General features: G+C 35.7%; 1 protein-coding gene across 1 annotated transcript in view; it reads left to right on the forward strand.

The window, feature by feature from the left end:
- The window catches only part of CACNA2D3 (calcium voltage-gated channel auxiliary subunit alpha2delta 3), a 498,676-nt gene that overhangs the window by 452,980 nt on the left and 25,351 nt on the right, over positions 1-20,345 (forward strand). The window contains exons 29-32 of the mRNA XM_065687615.1: positions 2,922-2,984; positions 6,262-6,332; positions 15,996-16,071; positions 19,691-19,743. Of these exons, the coding sequence (XP_065543687.1) occupies positions 2,922-2,984; positions 6,262-6,332; positions 15,996-16,071; positions 19,691-19,743 (263 nt within the window). The remainder of the gene's footprint in view (positions 1-2,921; positions 2,985-6,261; positions 6,333-15,995; positions 16,072-19,690; positions 19,744-20,345) is intronic.

The raw sequence follows: 20,345 nt of genomic DNA on the forward strand, positions 1-20,345 counted from the left end.
ACCAACCAGCTTGAGAAGTATAACTGCAGGTAGTCTGGGTAAAGTTAGAGTGTTGTGTAAAATGTCCTCCTTGTTTAACCTAAACCTCCACGATTTTGGGATTAGAGTGGACAGATTGCTTCCTCCATTTGCAATAGCCTTTATGATAGAATAGTAATGTTACATAATTTCTTGTGCAAAACATGATCCTGTTGCAAAGAAAATATTTGCTGAACAGTTATGGTATAAACTAAAGTATTTAAAAGTATTAAGATATCAGTGCAAATAGAGTGGCACAATTGTCATACAGAGAATTAGTTGATGAGTTTGGGTGATACTTTTGATTCTAAAATATAGAAATACAATCAATTTGAACTACTTTTTTTTTTATGAGCGTTTTGAATTTGCTTATTTCTTGTTTTCCTGATGGTTTATATTTTATTTTAATGCTCTGCTTTCTTTCTTTCTTGTTTTTGGTTTCTTAACCCATATTACATTCCATTAATATTATTGTATACTGGAGCTGTGACTTGAACTTCATCAAAGTTGCTGTAATTCAAATGTGTTCTCAGACCTCAGTCAACATTCTTGCTGTGTTTATTCTGGACTTCATGCCTACTCTATTTTACAAGCTCAGGGACTCTCTACCTATGGAACTTTCCTCTTGAAATCTGAAGTTCACTAAACTTGAACCTTTGGGCAAACCTGGGCATATAGTTCACTGCCGCCAGCTTTGAAACTTTGTGAATGAAATCACTTTCATACAGCTCTACTCTATGTAAATGCTGTTGTCCCATGCCTTTTTCTTGAATCTGTAATCTCTATTTATTTGCTAATGACAGGTAAATGCAGCCGACTGTCCTTTGTCAGTCTTACAAACTGTTTCTTTAATGTAGTGCTGAATGTTGAAAGTTATTTCTCTTGCTGGCAAGCAGGTAAATGAATGGTGCTGAATGAATATTTTTCAACTGTTAGTGTTTCTAAAATGGATTGAAATAGAAAACCCTCTTATCTTCATATTCCTCAAGAAAGCTAGAGATTCTGCCTATTGTGTTATGCCTGTTTCCAATAATCATGCTGAAAATTTGTTATCTCTTAAAATTCTGAACAGTGCTAGTGAATGACTATGGCTTAGAGATTTGAGACATGGCCACTAATTCTTGAGTTAAGCCAGTGTTTTCCCAACTGCATATGATCCATAAACCAAGAAATTAAAACTATACTCTTTCTTGTCCAGTATAACTGCTTTCATATATTTTCTATACTGTGGAGAAATATTGTTTCTAAAGCACTGTCTTTAGATTAATCTTTCATGCATGAGGACTGTAAATATGTATCCTAAAAAGAGCTCTTTGTTGACTTAGCTCCTCTTCTAATAAAGTTAGTGGGAGGTTTATGATTGACTTTGGGGAGAGCAGTGTTCTGGTATTACAGTCTACTTCTGAAATTCCACCCTTCACACACCATTGAGGTTAAGTAGCTGCCTCTTCTGAATGTGTTCGCTTTACTCAGTTCTTTGCCAGCATCAGCAGCTTTTCACATTGCATTTGCCAATTTTTGGCTTTCTAGCAGATCAAAGGCTGGAAATGAGTTGGTTCAACTTCCTTTTTGACAGGTTTTCTGTCACTGTGGGTGTCTGTAGCTTAGATTCCCCTGTTAGAATGAATATCTTGCATTTGTGCTAGGGAATTATGTTCTTTCCAAATGTTTGCCAGATTTGGGCTTCTTTGCTTTCTTAAAAACTAAACTTCAAGCCAGAATTTCTGCAAATTTCTCCTCATTTTCAGCCCTAAAGAACAGTAGTAATTTGTGGCCAAAATGAGAATTAGCCACATCTAAGCTTCTCTTGAAAAATTGGGCTGAATTTTCAGAAGTTCTTGCACAACTACTACTGCCTGGGACTGCTTTCCTCTCTAAAAAAAAACAGAGACTTTTTTCTGGATGTGCAGTGTGAAGCAGAAAGTATAGTTTATCATGTCTCTGTGCAGCCCATTTGCAGCAGGAAGGGTTTCAAATCAGGTGAAGCCATGATAGTTCCTATTTTGGAAGACATCCCTCGTGCTTGGCTTTGTTTTTGCTTTTTACACACACGCCACAGAAAATTCAAGAAAGAACGATAAAATGCTTGCTGATTTAGACCAACCATAGAAATAAGTTAAATCTTTAACACTGAGTTAGCTATTTGGAAATACTGAAGAGAAACTGAGTTATGTTGAGTTTTGAGTTGAAGCTTATGTTTAAATTCTGAAGCGCAATAATTAAAACTTTTCCTGTAGCAAGTAATTCACTTGAGGTTAAAATAGTGCGTGTGTGTATGGAGAGAAGCTCTGATTTGGGTTTACCCTGGTTTATACAGTTCATATGTCTGACTTATGAAAAGCTAACAATCCTACCTCTAAATCCAGTTCCCAATTAAAAACACAATTTGAAAAGCTTTAGGAGACCTGTGGGGCCCCTTTTGCAGAAGTTTCTGGTCCCATCCCCCAATGAACAAATTAAAAATATATTACCTGGTCCCCTGTTGGTCCTGAGGCTGACACTGTGTTTTCATTAGTACATCATTAGACTAATGACATTGTGCTGATATTTTTCTCCGCACACAGGAGAAACCATCAGGAGCAAAACTTCTATACCTTTGCAAACTTAATTATAAGTAAAACTTTAAACAACAGATTATAAAAACACTGACCTTGTGCTTTTTAAGTTTGTTTCTAATTATCTTATATCCTCCCTTTCCATACACATCATTGTTTTGCATGAAACAAATGTATAAAAATTAAATCAGGTAACATCCCATAAATTGAAACTACATTCACTTAGAACTTGTGCAAGCTGTTATAACAACCTGAAGGCTTTACCCATTTAAAAGTCACTTAAAATTTGAGTAATTAACTTCTTGCTGTATTCTAAAAAATATTAAATCATATTTTATTATTTTTCAGGCAATCAACTGTTACCTAATAGATAACAATGGATTTATTTTAGTGTCTGAAGACTACAGACAGGTAAGTGAAAGATTTTAGTTCCATTATCTCATATAACACATTAATATAAAATTACTTGTTTTTTAAATAAGCCATTATCTTAAAATGTTAAGGAATAAGTAACATAAAATGTAAAAAATTCCTTCAACAAAGAATGTAAATTGTTTTTCACAGGAGCTCACTTTCTGTCTCCCACTGGGTAGACTCTGCTATTAAACTTGTAAATGTTCTCTTAAAGGATTCTTTGCCTCAGAAGTATCTGTCTTCCATAAGACATTTTTACTGCAAGAGAAGATGATTTTCTGTGGCGTTTTTGCCACGTGAAGAGGATGGGGAGGGAGGATGGGAGGATGCTGCTAACAAAGAGATTTTACACTGAGACTTGAGGTAATGAAATGTTACAGGGCTGTTAGCTGAGGAGTTTGTTTCCTGAAGTGGATTACAGTCATTGAAGGATTAAAACTGAGCACTCAACATCACAACAGAGAGGATAAGGATCATGATTAATGAGAAAATAATTTAAAACATTAATTTGCTTTGTCTTCATGGAAAATTATTAAAAAATGAAAGTATAATGGCTAAATCCTGTGAACCGTATGAATGAACCATGACTATTCACATTAACTTTTGCCTGCAAACTGCTGGGATGGTGTCCCAGTTATGCCAGAATTATCTGAAGTTCGATTGCTTTTATGTGTTGGGATTGTGAAAAGAATATCCACACTCCTACTTAGCCCTCAGGTGAATTAAATTTGTTATGACAAAGTTGGTTGCTAAAAAATAGCTAATTGCTCTGAGTGACTTGGAAGACTGACTGGGGAGGAGATAAACTTGAAATGAATGCTGAAAAAGAAGCCAAACTGAGCATTTTGCTTTAAAATTGAAAGTTTGAATTATTGCAACCTTAAATCTGCTACTTCTGAAAGTAAAAAGACACAGATATTTCTCACCTTTGCATAGTGCAAAAGTAATTGCATGCTGCCTCGTGATCCCTCTTTCCCTTGTTCCATTTTGGATGAAATTTTGGAAAGTCAATTAACACATAATAAACAAGGGAAATAAAATTTTTCTGGAACTATCATCCTTCCAATGGTACTAGAACATTAACAGTTAAGCATGCTGCACTGTCATGCAATGTAGTCGTTCTTCATATGTTATCTTATAGGTAAAGCCAAGCACCAAAATTGATTGTCTTATTTTCTTAAATTTATTGCTTTCATCCCTTTAGAATGTGAAGCATGTTCTGAATATAACTCTAGGATGTATCCTTCCCCAGATAGTATGAACTAAACCTAAAAATGTAACATTGCTTAAATATTAACTACAATATGTTAGAAGCAGCCTCTTTTTGTTTTGTTTTTTTATTTTCCTAGTATCTCCCTTTCAAATCTGTATTTTCTGCTTAGTTGATGAATGAGCTAAGGAAAACACTCATTGCAGCATAATCTTGTCTCATTATTCCTCCTATTGTTATTATTCACAGGTACTTAATTGTGGCTTGTGTAACTCATTTGGTAGTTGATAGTTGGCTACAGTCAATAAATATGATTAAGTAGAGATTTTCTTTACCTGACACTAGCCATTTAATATTTGTGTAAAGAATATAGTGTGAACAACTGCTCTACCAGAACTAGGCTGAAAATGTGTTATGACTTAATTTTTCGTTAGGGCGGATCCAAACCAAAGATGGACAGTAAAGTTGTCTGTATATAATGCTATTGTAAGATCATGATAATTACAATAATGTATGTTTATATATGTATGTATGTGTGTATACACCATACGTATTGTAAATAGAGAAGGGCTAGGCAAGTGGAATGACGCATTATCAATTGTTCTCCTGTCCGGAGTTGCTTCGGCACTGTTTTTCTGTGGACTTCCAAAAGTGCCCTGAGCTGCTCCAAAAAACTTAATTGAGGGAAGAGTAATTCTTCATCTGATTTACAACTAAATCCTAACATACTGAAAAAATAATGATAATCTGGCTGTTCCTGCTTTGGAAGATAACTAGCATTTACAAATGGAGCTTTTGTGGAAAGAACTGTCACTGAAATGTCTTTATAGACTGAAGCACAACTTGGTAAATCAGGTTTATTACTATCTAAGGTTCTACTAGTCATTTATGGTTTGGGCTTTTGACATTGACTGCCTCTCCAATACTTAGGATAATGTTTCTTCATCAGTCAGCTACACTTTTGAAGCTAGTATTTTTAGTCACATAAGCTACAAATGTTCCTTTTGTTTCTAGGGGACTTTACACACCCGCATGTTTTGGAAAATGTCCCAAGTTTCCCTTGGGTTTTGGTTGTTTTGTTTTGTTTTCTTTTTTTTAAAAAAAAGGTAATACATGCTTTTTAGGGAGGAATGCCTTTTTTCAGCTAGGGCTGTAACTTTTCTGTGTGCAAACTCCCAGGTGCGTACTTGAGGTCAGCTAAGTTCCTTGTAATGGAATTGGGGTTTAGTTCATACAAAACCTATGGAATCCATGCAATTTGAGAGTGTAGTGCCCTTTCCTCCCCCTCCCCCCCCCCCCCCCCCCCAAGTTGTGGGATTTCTCCCTTTAAACAGCGCAGAGAACAGACCAAATCCTTCTGGGAATTGAGTCTCTAAAATAAAAAATGTCTTCCCAAACTAGAGAAATGCTGTACCTGCAAGATTTTCCACTGTCATGTGATGGCTGAGGATGATGGAGTCACTTCCATATTATGTACCAAATTTATAACATGAATGTTTTCTCAACAGACATTTGTTTTTATTAGTCCATATCTAGGACAAAATGAGTATTTCATCAGACTGAGTGGTTTTAAGTATGAAATGACTCTGAATGGAGTTAAAATTTGTAGGATTGATGAAATGTACTGTTCCAGCTCCTTAAACAGGTCATGCAGGAATTATAAACAATGCTTTTTAATGACTGTTTATGAAATCCTCTCACAACCTGTTCATATCTTTTTTGAGTAACATTTTAATCACAATGGTTTGTGATCAGATTATTGTGTATTCTTTACAAGCTTTAGGTTTGGGTGGCTTTTATTTCTGATATTAGATGTTATGTAATGTACCTCAATATATTGTTTAAGCTCTCACATCTGCTCAGGGGTAATAATGTAATCTGTATAACTTGCCATGACTGTGAAGTACTCTTCAGGTTTTCATGCAGCAGTAGTCCTGAAAACCTATCTATGTATCTGTCAAAGCCACTCGTGTCAGATTCTAGAATATGCCAGTTCAAATTGCATCCAATATTGTTCTGCATTTATCTACCCTTCTGGTAATTTCTGGCATTTTCCCATTACAGACTGGTTACTTTTTTGGGGAGGTTGAAGGGGCTGTGATGAACAAGTTGTTAACAATGGGCTCATTTAAGAGGTAAGAATTAGCTTTCTATCTCTTAAAAAATGTTGTAACAAAATTAAATAAAACAAACCCAAAGTCATGAAAAAGAAAACCAAGACTGGCAGTGTGACTGGATTCTCATTTATACCTCTTTTCCATATGATCCAAGTGTAACTCATATTCAGTGTTAAGAGTATTGGAGACAGCCTACCGTGAGTTTCTTGTTAAAAGAAGAGTTTATTTGACTATGATGCTAGAACTGTGTGCCTCTCCTCTCCCTGCTGTGCTCAAGTGGAAAAGGGATTGGGCCATATGTACTGCCGAACAGTTTTAAATGGCTCTAAAGCAAATCACTGATGTAACATTAACATTTTGACCTGTAAAAAGTTGGAGATTGCTCGAATTAGGCAGTGCAAAATGCCCTACTGTTAAAGGGAAAGAGTATTCTGCCAGTAATTCATTTTCATTCACATGCTAAGTCACCTTTTAACATTGCTGTGACTATTGACCTGGTCTTACTATCATGATGACAATAAAAACTAACAGTGATTTTATGTGTTGTCCTTTAAAAGAAATTATGCATCCCGGGGAAGTAAGAAAGAACTTTAAGCTGTAACTCAACACTGGAGTCTTCATGGCTTTCACATGTTCTAAGAACTGTTCCTTACCCCTTTGTTCTCTTATAGCATAAGAAAAGTGCTGACTGTATATACTAGACTTTTTCTTTCCCTGTGCATTTCTAGTATAAAAAAAAGACATATCACTGATCCCTTCAACCACTGAATTAAATTATTTCATGTAAGGATGTATACGGAGGCCCTCAAACCAGGTGGTTTGTGTGCTTCCTTGGTAAACCAACTCTCTTAAAGGCAGAAAGCTTTCTGTGCTGCCTCTGCACGTTGTAACTAGATACCACTCCCACTAAATAACTGACCTGAAATGGAAAGCTCTAGTACTCACTGAATCATCCCAAATTCTGGTTTTCTAAGGGTGGCAACCTTTTTTCTGTTTACCACTGCATTCTTAATGTATGCTGTAGAAGGAAGTGAAGTAATACATATTTATAGATTGGTTTCTATGATGAAAAGGTCTGTTTACACAAGAGATGAAGCATTTAATGCAAACAAAAACATGCAGTCAAAATTGGGGGATAATGCTTTAATTCATCCCAATTTGTTTTGTCCTGCATAGCAAAGCATTTCAAACAGAGTATCTACTGAACAATCGATGGTAGTAGGCATCACAGTTGAGAAAACAAAGACTGCATGGCTTGAGTACTCCATCTAAACTGCAATGGGTGCCAATTTGGCATGGATCATTGGTTTATGATTTTGCTGGTCTTGAGCTCCAAGGGAGTTACTGATAACGAAGCCACTAGCTCAGTGCAACTGAGCTGCTTGCTAAAGAAAATGTAAACACAATGAGCCGATTATTTAAGCACAATAAACTGGCCATTGCCAATCAGTTAAAAATGGGAGAGAATCAGAGTGGTGTAATTGCACTAAATGAGCCACCTGCTTTTCCTGCTGTACAACAGATAGCTCTGTGCAGCAGCAGCAACAAAAAATATTGAGCTCTGCTAGATCAGACCTTTAAAATTATTCCAGCAGTATGAAGAAGAAACCTTTGATGGCTCTCATGAAAAATAGTCAGACACATTTTCCATATTTTTAAGATTACTCATTTGTTTGGGTGAGGTTCTGTTTTGCTTTTCCAAAGCTTATTTTATATAGAATAAGAAGAAAGTAAAAAAAAAAACAGCACTGGTTTAATGCAAAAATCTGTTGGTGCCCAAATCTATTACCAGTACCATTTCCCTGAAAGCACAATGCAGATGCTGCATGTATTATACTTGTCATTGTTGCTCTTACCATGGAGACAAAATCAGAAAGCAAGGTCTGTTTGTTAGCATTTCATTCTGATAATGTCCTGAGCCATCCTTTCTTGCAATTTGCTTCTTATATGGCATCTACTGTCCAGTAGTGAACTATATGGCTTTCCCCTTGTCTTGCTCCTTTTAGTTTAGAATTAGAAGGTTCTATGGTGCCTGATCTCCACTGCAGTTATTACTGAATTCCCCAGTACTGTGAAGAATGGAGGTCCTTTCTTCCTTTCACACCAATAAGCTGAGTGGCACTGCACATACGTGCTACCACCTCACTGATCCATGCCAGTTTTCAGGCTCTCCTTCCACAAAAGGAATGAAATAACCCTTTGTGCAGTCTCTCAACTACCACTAATTTGGAGGGATGTAGAAGTTCTTTTTAGGTTTGAGCTGGAAGTGTCAAACAAAAGGGAGCTGTTTGCTGCTGACTATATTTCTTTTCAACCTGCAGCAGGATGAAATTCAATTTTTGTGTTCGCTGTTTATTTTTTAAAGTGAACTTAAATACCTCCTTCCCTCCTCAATTTCTTTAAACTCAGTACTTCTTTTGAATAATGTGTACATGTGTATGTATGTATATTTTCTTAGTTTACAGGTTTTATATTCAAGGAGAAAAACTATATCTGTGCCTCCACAGCTACGTGACATATTCTATGATTTCATTTAGCAATATGATGTTTATCTTATGCCCTGAATATTGCACATAGTTAAATAATTTAAATATAGTTTAAATTTATTATTAAATAAATTAAGATGTGCTTATGGAAAAGTATCTGCTTCACATAACTTAGAAAAAGTTTCTTTACATTTTCCTAGTTTCCTCAACACTTTGTTTACATAAAACACTGAAAAATAAAAATAGATTCAACTGCTCAAAGCATGAAAATTAAAAAAAAAAAAAAACCAAAACTTACCAATCCCACAGTAACATTAGAAAAATTAAGGGCAATTACAGCAATAAGATCCCCAAAGACATGAATGTAATAAATTTGTAAGGGAAAATTAAATCTCTTTACTTCAAAACACTTTCAAAACTAAGCAATTCCATAAGACATATGGAAGTAGCATAATTTCCTCTTAACAGTTCTGTTTCCTCCAGGCATCCTCTTGGCCTGTGAAGAAGAATCTATGCTTTTGTATTTCATCATTTTATCAGGATATGACTGCGGTGGTGTACCCCTGAATTCCAGCTTTCCTAGATGCTAAAGTTCACTCTAATAAGTTCTTGTTGCTTTGAGATCTTCTCTTGTTCCTCAGTTTTACTCTCTGTTCATACTTATTCTTGTGTTTCTTAGTGAAGAACGCATGCTGTCCATGCCCCTATGGCATGGTACAGTCCAAATCTGTCCCTGTCCCAGTGTTCTCAAAATGCATGTACATAGAGGCAGACTTCATCTCTCTGCCTTGACTTGTTGTATAACCAAAAACTAGCAAGTGTTTTGTCTCCAGGTTGTAAGATTATAAAAAAACGCAGAACTCTTTACTGAGTTACTTGCAAAGAGCAGATCATTCTTAAGGCCAAACCATGAAAACAGTAACAAGTTAAGTTGTTCACCAACAGGACACTGAGGCAGTACAGCCTTCCAAATGAAGGTTTTCTTTTTAGTTTAGGCTACTCTTTCTTATTTATGCATTTTTTTAAATTTTAATAAGATATTCTTAAATTCTTTGTGAAGGTGTTAAGTGGATATTTATATTTAACATTTGTGTTATTTTCATGTGGATTATTACAGTCATTGATTTGACCTTCTATTAATTTGGCAATGTTTCTGAATGTAGTATACTTTGGAGAAGATCAGTGATAGATTGCAGGAACAATTCATATTGGAGTTAGCATATTTAATATTGGAGAAATGCAGCTGTGAGGTAGCAGTTCTGCAATGTAGCGGTTCTTATTAAAAATAAAAATAAAAATAAAAATCCCTATCTTTAGTGATTATTTATTTAATACAAGAAAAAAAAATGCTCAAAATATCCTCTATGTTTATGGCATAAATACCACAAAACATAGTCAGGTAGATGAATAGGCATTTTTTTGGATGGGTAGGCAGAACCCATTCAAGGTAGGAAAATGAGCAGCCTATTTCCAATACGTATCTTCTGTATTAGCTGTCCTGCATTGCAAAGCAAGTATGAAGCCTGCACCCTTAATCTTTGATTTCTAAATGAATGCTATGTGATTGTACCACCCTGAAGAATGACATTCCATTTTCATTGACAAAATAACTGTCAGAAAGGCAATGATATAGCAGACTGCTTAGTACAGGTTTACAAGTAGGTACAAAAGAACCAAGTAATATCTGTAACTTCCCTCTTGTCATTACTGACAAGAGCCCTGCTCTGACATACTTTTTTTTTCCCTTTCATTCATAAGATGAGCATCTGATACCTGTGCTCTGAAATACCCACACTGCTGTGTGGTATGTTTTCTGTTAATATTTTGTCCATGTGACCTCTAAAATTAAGGTCTTAAAGCTGTTTTGTTGAGTTAGAGGTTACATCTCTGTAGAGTTGTTAGAGTTTATATCTCTGTAAATATTGCATTGTTATATTTCTGTAAATATTGCTACTAATTTAATGCAATGTATTAGTATATGGGAATCTTTCTACCCACTTACGGAGAAACCCAGGCATGTGTGCTATCTAAACGAATTGTCATTCTGTATGCTGGAAATACAGGTTGAGTTGTAGTTTTATACATGTTGTGATTTGGAGCATCTTGGCAATTGGGAATAGCTGAACAGCAAGGACAAAGATACGTGATGGCACATTTTTTTTGTCAAAATGCTGTACTTTATTTTTATGCATTTCATTGTTTTTTTCTTTTTGGTGAAAGGTATTGGTCTGACAGCTTCTGAACCCTATTTATCTGTCAGACAATGAAGGTGGGAGAGCCAGTACAGCAACAGTATGGGATTTCTTACACTGTTCTACTACCTCCCAACAAGGACTGTCTCTATACTTTAGAACCTATTTAATTCTTCCTACCATTCAACACTGTCCTTCCTTCCCCTCCTTGCCAGAATGCCAGAAAAGACTGTATATCTTGTGTCTGAGTTAATGAGCATTTTTCCACTGCAAGTGAGCGGTAGTCACCATTAATTTTTACATAGACTACTGAATAAAACATAGTAGCAATAGTTAGGACTTCCTATATTATTGGCTTCCTTTGCATGATCATAGAATCATAGAATAGTTAGGGTTGGAAAGGACCTCAAGATCATCTAGTTCCAACCCCACTGCCATGGGCAGGGACACCTCACTCTAAACCATCCCACCCAAGGCTTCATCCAACCTGGCCTTGAACACTGCCAGGGACGAAGCATTCACAACCTCCCTGGGCAACCGATTCCTGTGCCTCACCACCCTAACAGGAAAGAATTTCCTCCTTATATCCAATCTAAACTTCCCCTGTTTAAGTTTTAACCCGTTACCCCTTGTCCTGTCACCACAGTCCCTGACGAAGAGACCCTCCCCAGCATCCCTATAGGCCCCCTTCAGGTACTGGAAGGCTGCTATGAGGTCTCCACGCAGCCTTCTCTTCTCCAGGCTGAACAGCCCCGACTTTCTTAGCCTATCTTCATATGGGAGGTGCTCCAGTCCCCTGATCATCCTCGTGGCCCTCCTCTGGACTTGTTCCAACAGTTCCATGTCCTTTTTATGTTGAGGACACCAGAACTGCACACAGTACTCCAAGTGAGGTCTCACAAGAGCAGAGTAGAGGGGATGCTTTGGAGCACTTACGTTTTTTTCTATGGACTTGACATACTTCCATAGTAAGAAATTTATTATCCCTACACATTACATGAAAAAACCCAAATCTCAAAGCAGTGACAGAACATTTGAAATTTTATGCATCGAAGATCTTTCAGCTGTTACAATTGCCAGTCAGTGATGAAATTTTACACTATCAAGTGGAAATCCATAGATAGGCTGAAAAATCTAGCTGAAAGCAATAGAATACATTTGTTGATATAGCCTGTGCTGCTGGTGGGTCTTAGAAATTTAATTTTCTTGAACCAAATTCATACTCAATTTTATGTAAATTGCCAAGTACAGAAATTGCAATTTACTGTATCAGGAAACTGAAAATCAAAAGATTTTCACTAAAATGTATTTGACACCTGAACATGCATAGAATGAGGGTGCACATTTTTTATTAAAAGTAAGTTATTTGCCATTAGTTAAAGATGACTGCACATAGTCTGTGTTTGTCCTATGACTGATGTTGAAAACAATTGCTCTGTAGACTTCAGCATCCGGGTGTGGAAATATGGGCAGTTAACTGCATGGTGATGTCAGAAAGTCTGAAGCATGTTATCTATAGCAAGAACAAAGCTCTCCTGTGAGGTGCTGTAATACATAGCAGGGACTTGGGCACCTAGATGGAATTAAAATCAAATCCGGGGAAATAGGAAGTTATGTTTACTAACTATAGTCAATTGAATAGGATATGGTTAGCTGCAAACAGTTACTTAAAACTGAAGTATGATCACTTTGGAAAAGCTAATCTGGAAGCCTGCCTTTCTGCAACACTGATTTAGGTCTGTCTGAGTGAGAGGAAAGCTTACTTTCTAAAGTCACAGAAAGATATTAGTAATAAAAATATGCTCTGGAAATGACACTGAACAAGGAAGTACCACTGTGTCCTAGGCTGCTATTTTGACTACAAATCCTGTAATTGCTTTTATAAGGGATAAGGCAGGAAAGCTCTTACCTTCCTGTTAGGTTTGCAAGAAAAAAAACCAACAACCAACCAAAACAAAACTGGGTTTGAATTTGTGAATGCCTTGGAATCCCTCTATACTGAACCGTAATACCATTCCTAGTGACAGAGAACCCAGAACTGATTCACTATACTGCAGTGTTCAGATTTCAATGTGGTTATAGGCTTCATCCACTGATCTTTGAAGTGTGCTGCTAAATTCCTATTTCTTTTTAGCACAGAAGAAGTGGGTTTTTTAAGATCATTTTGCAATAATGCTTTTGCTGGTATATTTTGAACATCCTGTACCATAGTAGTTGGAATCATCTTTAGAAACTTTCAGATAGGTGTTGAACCTGCTCATTTTGAAAGTTACTGAGATGGAAACACGTGCGAAAACCAAAACTCATTCTATGCTTTTGTTAAGTGATCTGTCTACCATATACCTTATAAGGATTTGCTCCTCTAGTGTTTTTTTAACCTGGACATGTTATCTGTTTTCTAGTTTGTTCCTGAACCAGAATTTTCATGCTGGAAACACCTTCAAATAGACTTCCTAAAACTAAACTCGTAATTTCATCCACAGTGGTATTCAGGAATTTCCAAACAATAATTTTGCAGTATTTCCAGTGATTTTGAAGGGGGTTTATTACAAATTTTCCCTTCTGCCATCACTCTAAAGTTTAGTATTTCTTTCTTTGTTAAATGAAAGTTTTTTAACTATGCATAATTTAATATTATTATTTTTATGTATATTTTATGTTGTGTTACTCTTGCTCATAATACAATATTAGATTGTTGTATACTCCCTATGATATAAAAATCTACAACAAATATGATCTAACATCAGAGTACAATATTATATTTCTGATTATTTGTCTGATTAACTAGTTCAATCTTTTAATGACTTTTTTTTTTCTCAGGGCGTCTATTACATCTATTACAGTGTAACAATTACAGAAGAAATGTAATATGAGTACAAAACTTGGTGGGGAAGGCTTTTTTCAATATTTGAAGTGAAGTTCAAATTATAATAGACACTCCATGTCCACACTATAGTAGTATTTGATTGACACTTTTTAGCATAATATTGAAGTCCACAGATTAATCAAGCAGTTTTGCTATTTGAAATTGAAAGTCGAAAAAATGATTGCACTTTCAAACACCAGATGGTCACCAAACTTACTATATTGAAAATTATTTACAAAGAATAAAGAAAAACTGAATGCCATTTTACTTGGAACACTACATACTGAATGAAGCAGGATAGGACCATTTCATCCTTATAGAATTCCTTGACTGCTTTGCAGAGAGCACATTAACATCTGTAAACCGCCTTTGTTCGCTTATCACTTGCCACCATCACTAGGAGGTCTAGGTGCAGTCTTTGGATCTAGAGGAATAAAATAATCAAGCCAACTGAGACTGGAAAAGCTGAGCCGTAGCGATTACCTTACAGGGGTTGGATTCTGACCATGGTAAACGGGGGAAAAAAGTTAAAAATAAGCTAAGGAAAGTGGTGTATTACTCCATGCCACACAGGCAGCACAGCTTACACCATGTACTGCTCTGTTTGTCTTGGCAGATCTGTGTGCGCGGATCTGGCTGTGGGCGTGATTCTGCCAAGTATGGTCAGTGTTCAACTTACACCCATGTTTAGGTCTCTAGTTATGCGTTTGTCTACCATGTGCCTCTCTCTGCCAGTCCACAAAACAATGGCTTCCTAGCCATTTCTATTCTGAATGTAAGATAAAATTAATAATGTAAGCAGTATGACCATGTACTAAATGTTTAGTTGAAGCTGCAAGTTCCAATGTATTAGATATTTTGCCTGTAAGCCAAAAGGAAAATATAGGCATAATAAGCTTTTAGTGATGGTTGCTGTCACAAAATTAGATCAGAAAAATTATGTACAGTTTCTACCACAGTGGATTACATTTTATTGGTACAGGTTGCAACGTTTTATGGCATGCAGTGCAGAATGCCTCATGGTGATGCTAATGCATTTCATGACCTGGTTTTGGCAGCTTTCGTGACATCCTTTATGTAGCCGAATTTGTGTGCTCTCCTTTCCTCTTCACTTAGAAGCAAGGCACATGTTGCCAAACATCAAGTCCCATCTCGCATCTTTTAACCATCTATGTCCAGTTGTGTTCCTTTTTCCCTCTGCTGATGCAAAAGTCAAATGGATATGTTCAAATAATAGTAGTGACTTTTATATATTTACATTTGTTGCAACTTATCAGCTAAAGATTCTTTACATCTGCTATAGATGTTAAATCTTTTTATGTGGACGGATATAATTAGTAATTGCTCTATGGACAGACACATTTAGAGAAAAAATAACAATTCTGTATGCTGTCTTTGAGTTCTGGATTTTACATTTAGATCTTTGAAGTGTATCAGTGATAACTAAAATCACAAGCAGAAAGAAATTTCCCCATTTACTATGCATCTGAGGAGGCTTCTAGCAAATGCTGATTACAGCAGGTACCTGACGTGGAATATTTTGCCCTCATGAAAAGAAGGAAAAGTAAACCTATCCTACTTCAATTGTCTGTACTGTGAATACACTGAAATTGCTTCCAAGGAAATGCCTTCCTTGGAAGCAAAACCATGTTTTTCCAAATCAGTTGTGCACTGAGATGCTGGAACTATAGAAGTGTCTTTCTGCTTTTATTGGAGCTCAAGAGTGGTTTGTTGTGAGAAGCCCCTCACATGCATAGGTTTTTTCACTTTCTGGGGCTAAATGTGCTGATCTTAGTCCAGAATCAATTGTTTAAGCATCATGTTGAATGTGTATTCTTCTCCTCGCATTGTTTATATCATCGTGTGTTACACTGTATGTGTATCTTCTCTGGTTTCTCCCAGTTATGTTTTTGCGTTGTTCTGTAGTCTGATAAAATCCTTACAGAGTTTTCACAGTATTTCTTACCTTTATTCTCCTTTGTGTAACTTGTATTTTAATGATCCCTTTCCCTCTTTTCCCTGCTGCTCTTACAATTTTTATTTTCCTGCCTGCTTTGTGGGCAGACTGTTCCATATCATCATTTTTATTCCACTGTTTTCTTCTTTTAGTCAAGCAGTTTTCTGTTCTTCTCTGTAGAATTACACTTTATGACTACCAAGCCATGTGTAGAACAAACAAAGAGAGTAGCGACAGTGCCCATAGCTTACTGGATGTAAGTATAGTAAATTTTCTGAGCACCTTTCCATGCAATCATCAAAGAAAATATCTCATGGCCATTGTAAGCCTATTATTTTGATTTGGAATGCTTACAGCTCTTGTGTTTATCCTCGTGCATTTAAGGAATGTTTCATTATAAACAAATGCAAAGTGTTAAGCATTTTCAAGTTCAAATACTTACACAATCATTTTTAATGCTGGGCCATCATTTCTGAGATTCTGTCAGAATGTTCTTTGTACCATATGAATCCTCCTTCTTAGGACTTCAAAATTTGGTGATAGATTGTCTTTGTTTGGGGGACTGGAATCACATATGCCTTTTTCTGTATATAACCACATGCATGCCTGCAGAAGCATAACTAAAATTAAAAGTTGGTGGTTTATTTGATTGGGGTTTTTTTTATGAAAAGTAATTGTTCATTGACAAGGCATGTAAGTTAGTGATTTTAACACATTTCCACCCCCCATCCCCCCACCCCCCCCAGTACTTAAAGATGCTTTTTAAAGTAACATTTCGATGCACTTAACCCTTGTCTTGCAACCAGATCTGAATACAAACCCTGTCCCTCTGCAGGGCCTGATTAGAGTCAAGCTGGGTCTTGCAAGGCCTATGCTTCCTTGTTGCTAAATCATATATCTAGGTAATAACCCAGAGGGTATTTTATAGTCCTGTGTATGTTTTACTAATCACTACAGTAATCTATCAGAACTGATGAGGTGTTAGATAAAGTATAGGTTTTGAATACTAAAAAGGAACCATTTTAACAAGTATATGACAGTATTAGTACCAAAAATTCTTATGTAAAACCAGCAGTAAAACACTATAGCAATTTTACCAGCCTGGAAAGTTATCTGATGGTATTTTTAAATGCACAGGAATCTAGCTAGGAAAAAAAAAAAGGCTACACATAGTTAAACTGGTGACTAAATCTCAAAGTTCTGGCAACTTTTAAAAAATACATAAAACTTCTATGGCTTAATAATCATATACATTTGGGGATGTTTTAATTTACATGTTTACATTACTGTTTTTCAAATACCTGCAAATTTCAGTTTGCATTCATCAGTCTGTTATCTGCAAAAGGCTGAATCTGAAAAAATATTATCTTGACATGATAACAAGAATCAGGCTGTGCAGTGAGACTTACATTGTCAAGGAAATAGAACAGGATGCTGTGAATCACATTTGCATTAAAAAAATTGAAATATATTACAACTCTCAGCAACAGCCTTCATCCCAAAGCTTGGGGCTTCAGTTTATCTTGCTTAAGCACCCAGCGTGTAAATCTGAAGCATTTCTCTCACAAGTGGGCTTTAATCCAAGAGATTTTTGCTATTCTGATTTTTGTCCAGGCCCTGTTTATAGAGGAAAAAATCCTGCAGAGCTGTTGTGGGATATGCTGAGACACAGCAAGAATGTTCTTTGTTTTTTTTAAAGATAGCCAAACTTGTCCTTAAACGTCAGTGAGTTTTTCTGTGATGTTCAACATGAAAGATGGGCAGAGCTTTGGTTATTTTATTATTGCCCTGTCCATTCAGTTACTTCTAATAACCATGATTACAGAGAAAGTATATTAAAAAAAAAAAAAAAACATTAAATCCAGGTAGACTAGATTCCTCAGAAGTTTTGTTTTTTTTTTTTGTTTTGTTTTGTTTTACTGGTTTTATGCCCAGTTTTTTATATATAAGTTATTTAGTTTAGATAAATGTTTATCCTTCCTTTTTTAAATCTTGTTTTTACAGGAATAGATATTCAGACAAGACTGAGACTCTTAAAATAAAAGTTCATACTTGAAACAGCATACAGGTGAACCATAGGCATATAAAGGCTCTATGATACTACAGGAACTATCATAACATTCTGCTAATATCATGGATAGCAGGTGTCAAGGCCGGACCCCTCATTCTATCACAGATTTTTAGGCTGAGGAAGTAAAGAAGAATCAGGACAGGACTAGAGTTACAGATCACCTGTGCCCTTTTTTACCAGTACAGATATCCAGATACTTTGTTATTTTCACATTTTCTTAATTTGTTCAAGTCCTAGATAAGTCTCCAAAGAACCACTTTGTGGCAAATGCATCGGTGCCATAGTCACCCAGCTCAATTCCTTTGGCTCAGTGATGGTTTCAATACATAGAAAGAATAAAACTACAGGTTTTGCTGCAGTTTTTGAAGGAACAGTCTTTGAAGTGGAAAAGGCTGTCTTAGTAAAATCACATTTCATAAGAATGCTTTTACATCAATGTAATGAAATGTTTTTCCACTAAAATTTCAAAACAAATTCTTTTTCTGTTCATATTGTTGAGTTTTTTTCAGATATATTGAGTTTAAAGAATTTTGTTTAGTTCTCATATTAAAATAAATATATAATGCATAATATATTTTTATTATGTATTGTCCGTAAGTAATAATACATATATTATTTAACACTGAACAATTTGGCACTATTACCAAAAAATAGTATGCACAAAGTTAATTACTTGGGTGTGAACTTTCAGGATTTATGATTTGGAATGAAAATAAATAAGACGTCTCACAGGCTGAAATTTTGTTTTCTTTTCATCTCTGGAAAAGACTTGTAGCTTTTTATCTTTTCCTATAAGACAGTCCTTAACAGGTGAAAATCTTTACTGTCTCAGGCATTTTGCATTCTGCTGGCTTGCTATTTCAGCCTTTAATGCCATGGACTGATACTGGCTCATTGCTGTCTGAGTTATCAGCCCTGTGCAGAAATACTTTTTGTGGCATCAGAAAAGTTCAAATGGCCAGTTACTGCTGTGCAAAATGGCACTGCTTCAGTAAGGTGCTGATTCAGGGCAGGTAAGCATGACTTTAGGTATCTGAGTAATTCTGTTAGTCAGTATGACTCCTTATACATGCTAAAATACTCTGTTGATAGGGAATCTATGAAGTCTGCAAAATGTTATGAAGCTAGGAGATCCTAACGCAAAGGAGTGGGACAAAGATTTCTGGAAACTGTCTTTTCTGCCTGAGACTCTTTCATAAATGAATCCTTCTATTGGTATTCTTTTAAAAAATAAAATATTCAAAATGTCAAAGTACAGTAAACAGGATTTTCAAAGCATTTGCCTAGTTCTTGTGATCCAGCAAAAGCAAGGGAGGCGGGGAGAATCTTAAAAACTACTTAATGTGCTTACAATGAGCCTTCAATATGACACAGATAACTTCATTTAGGTATATTCAAACTTCAGAGGCTTTTCTAGCCTAATTAGACTGATGTAATGAATAGAGATTTACATTACAGAGAAGCAAGCTTTTGAATTGCAGCAAAAGAAAAGCTCATATTATCTACCAGAGCTGTTCCTCCAGCAATAGCCTGGGAAATAGGAACCCCTAGAGGTTAAAGATTTAAGAGTCATTTGCAAAACTTTCCTCTTCTATGTGACCAACCGCCTTAAAAGGAAATTTCATTATTATATACCTTAATATTCAATATAATAATGTTTGGTTCTTCATAAGAGAAAGTTATTGCTTTTTCTCATGCTACCATCCATTAGAATATCCATAACATTTTCTTTACATGAAGCATTCAGTTAAGATATAAATACAGCATGTTTTGCCTTTTTATTAAATGAGTTGCTTCTCTTCAGCCTTACAATGCCTTCTTTGCTGCAGTAAAATGGATTATGACTGAGCTTGTCTTGTAAGTAAACTCTATGAAGAACTTAATATTTGTATGAATTACTGAATATTTATATTTGTGCATACTTAATATTTGTACTTTTTGCCTTTTCCATACATTGTCCTGCTTTTATTATATGATTTTAAAATGGTAATATTTGTCAATTTTTGCTTTCTAATTTTACACTGTTAAAATCTGAGAAAATTTTGGCTATTTGAGTGCACAGTTGCACTTCTATTACATTATTATTCATTGTCTTCACTTATATCAGTATGTCTTTGCTTAGTAAGTCTAGCAGACTGCAATATACAAACCCAATTTATTATTGTGGTTACAGTTAAATATTATATAAATGTCTGGCTGTTTGTAATGCTTCTTGGGTGGGCTGTTGTCAGTATAGCAAACTCTTAGAGTGATTCACTATTTTGTGTGTCACTTCATGAAATTCTGTAAGATGGACCTTTTACAGTGTATGCCAGATAATGTGTACTCTGGATGTTACTGAATTTTTTTACCTTGCCTGATTCTTCTAACATTTCCAGTTAATATGCAGTAAGTATTTCCTTTAAGAGAGAGAATTCACAGGGAAACATTAGATGGAGAAAAGGAAACCTTAAAATTTA

This window comes from Lathamus discolor, chromosome 7 (genome assembly GCF_037157495.1).
Source record: "Lathamus discolor isolate bLatDis1 chromosome 7, bLatDis1.hap1, whole genome shotgun sequence".
Taxonomy (NCBI): domain Eukaryota; kingdom Metazoa; phylum Chordata; class Aves; order Psittaciformes; family Psittacidae; genus Lathamus; species Lathamus discolor.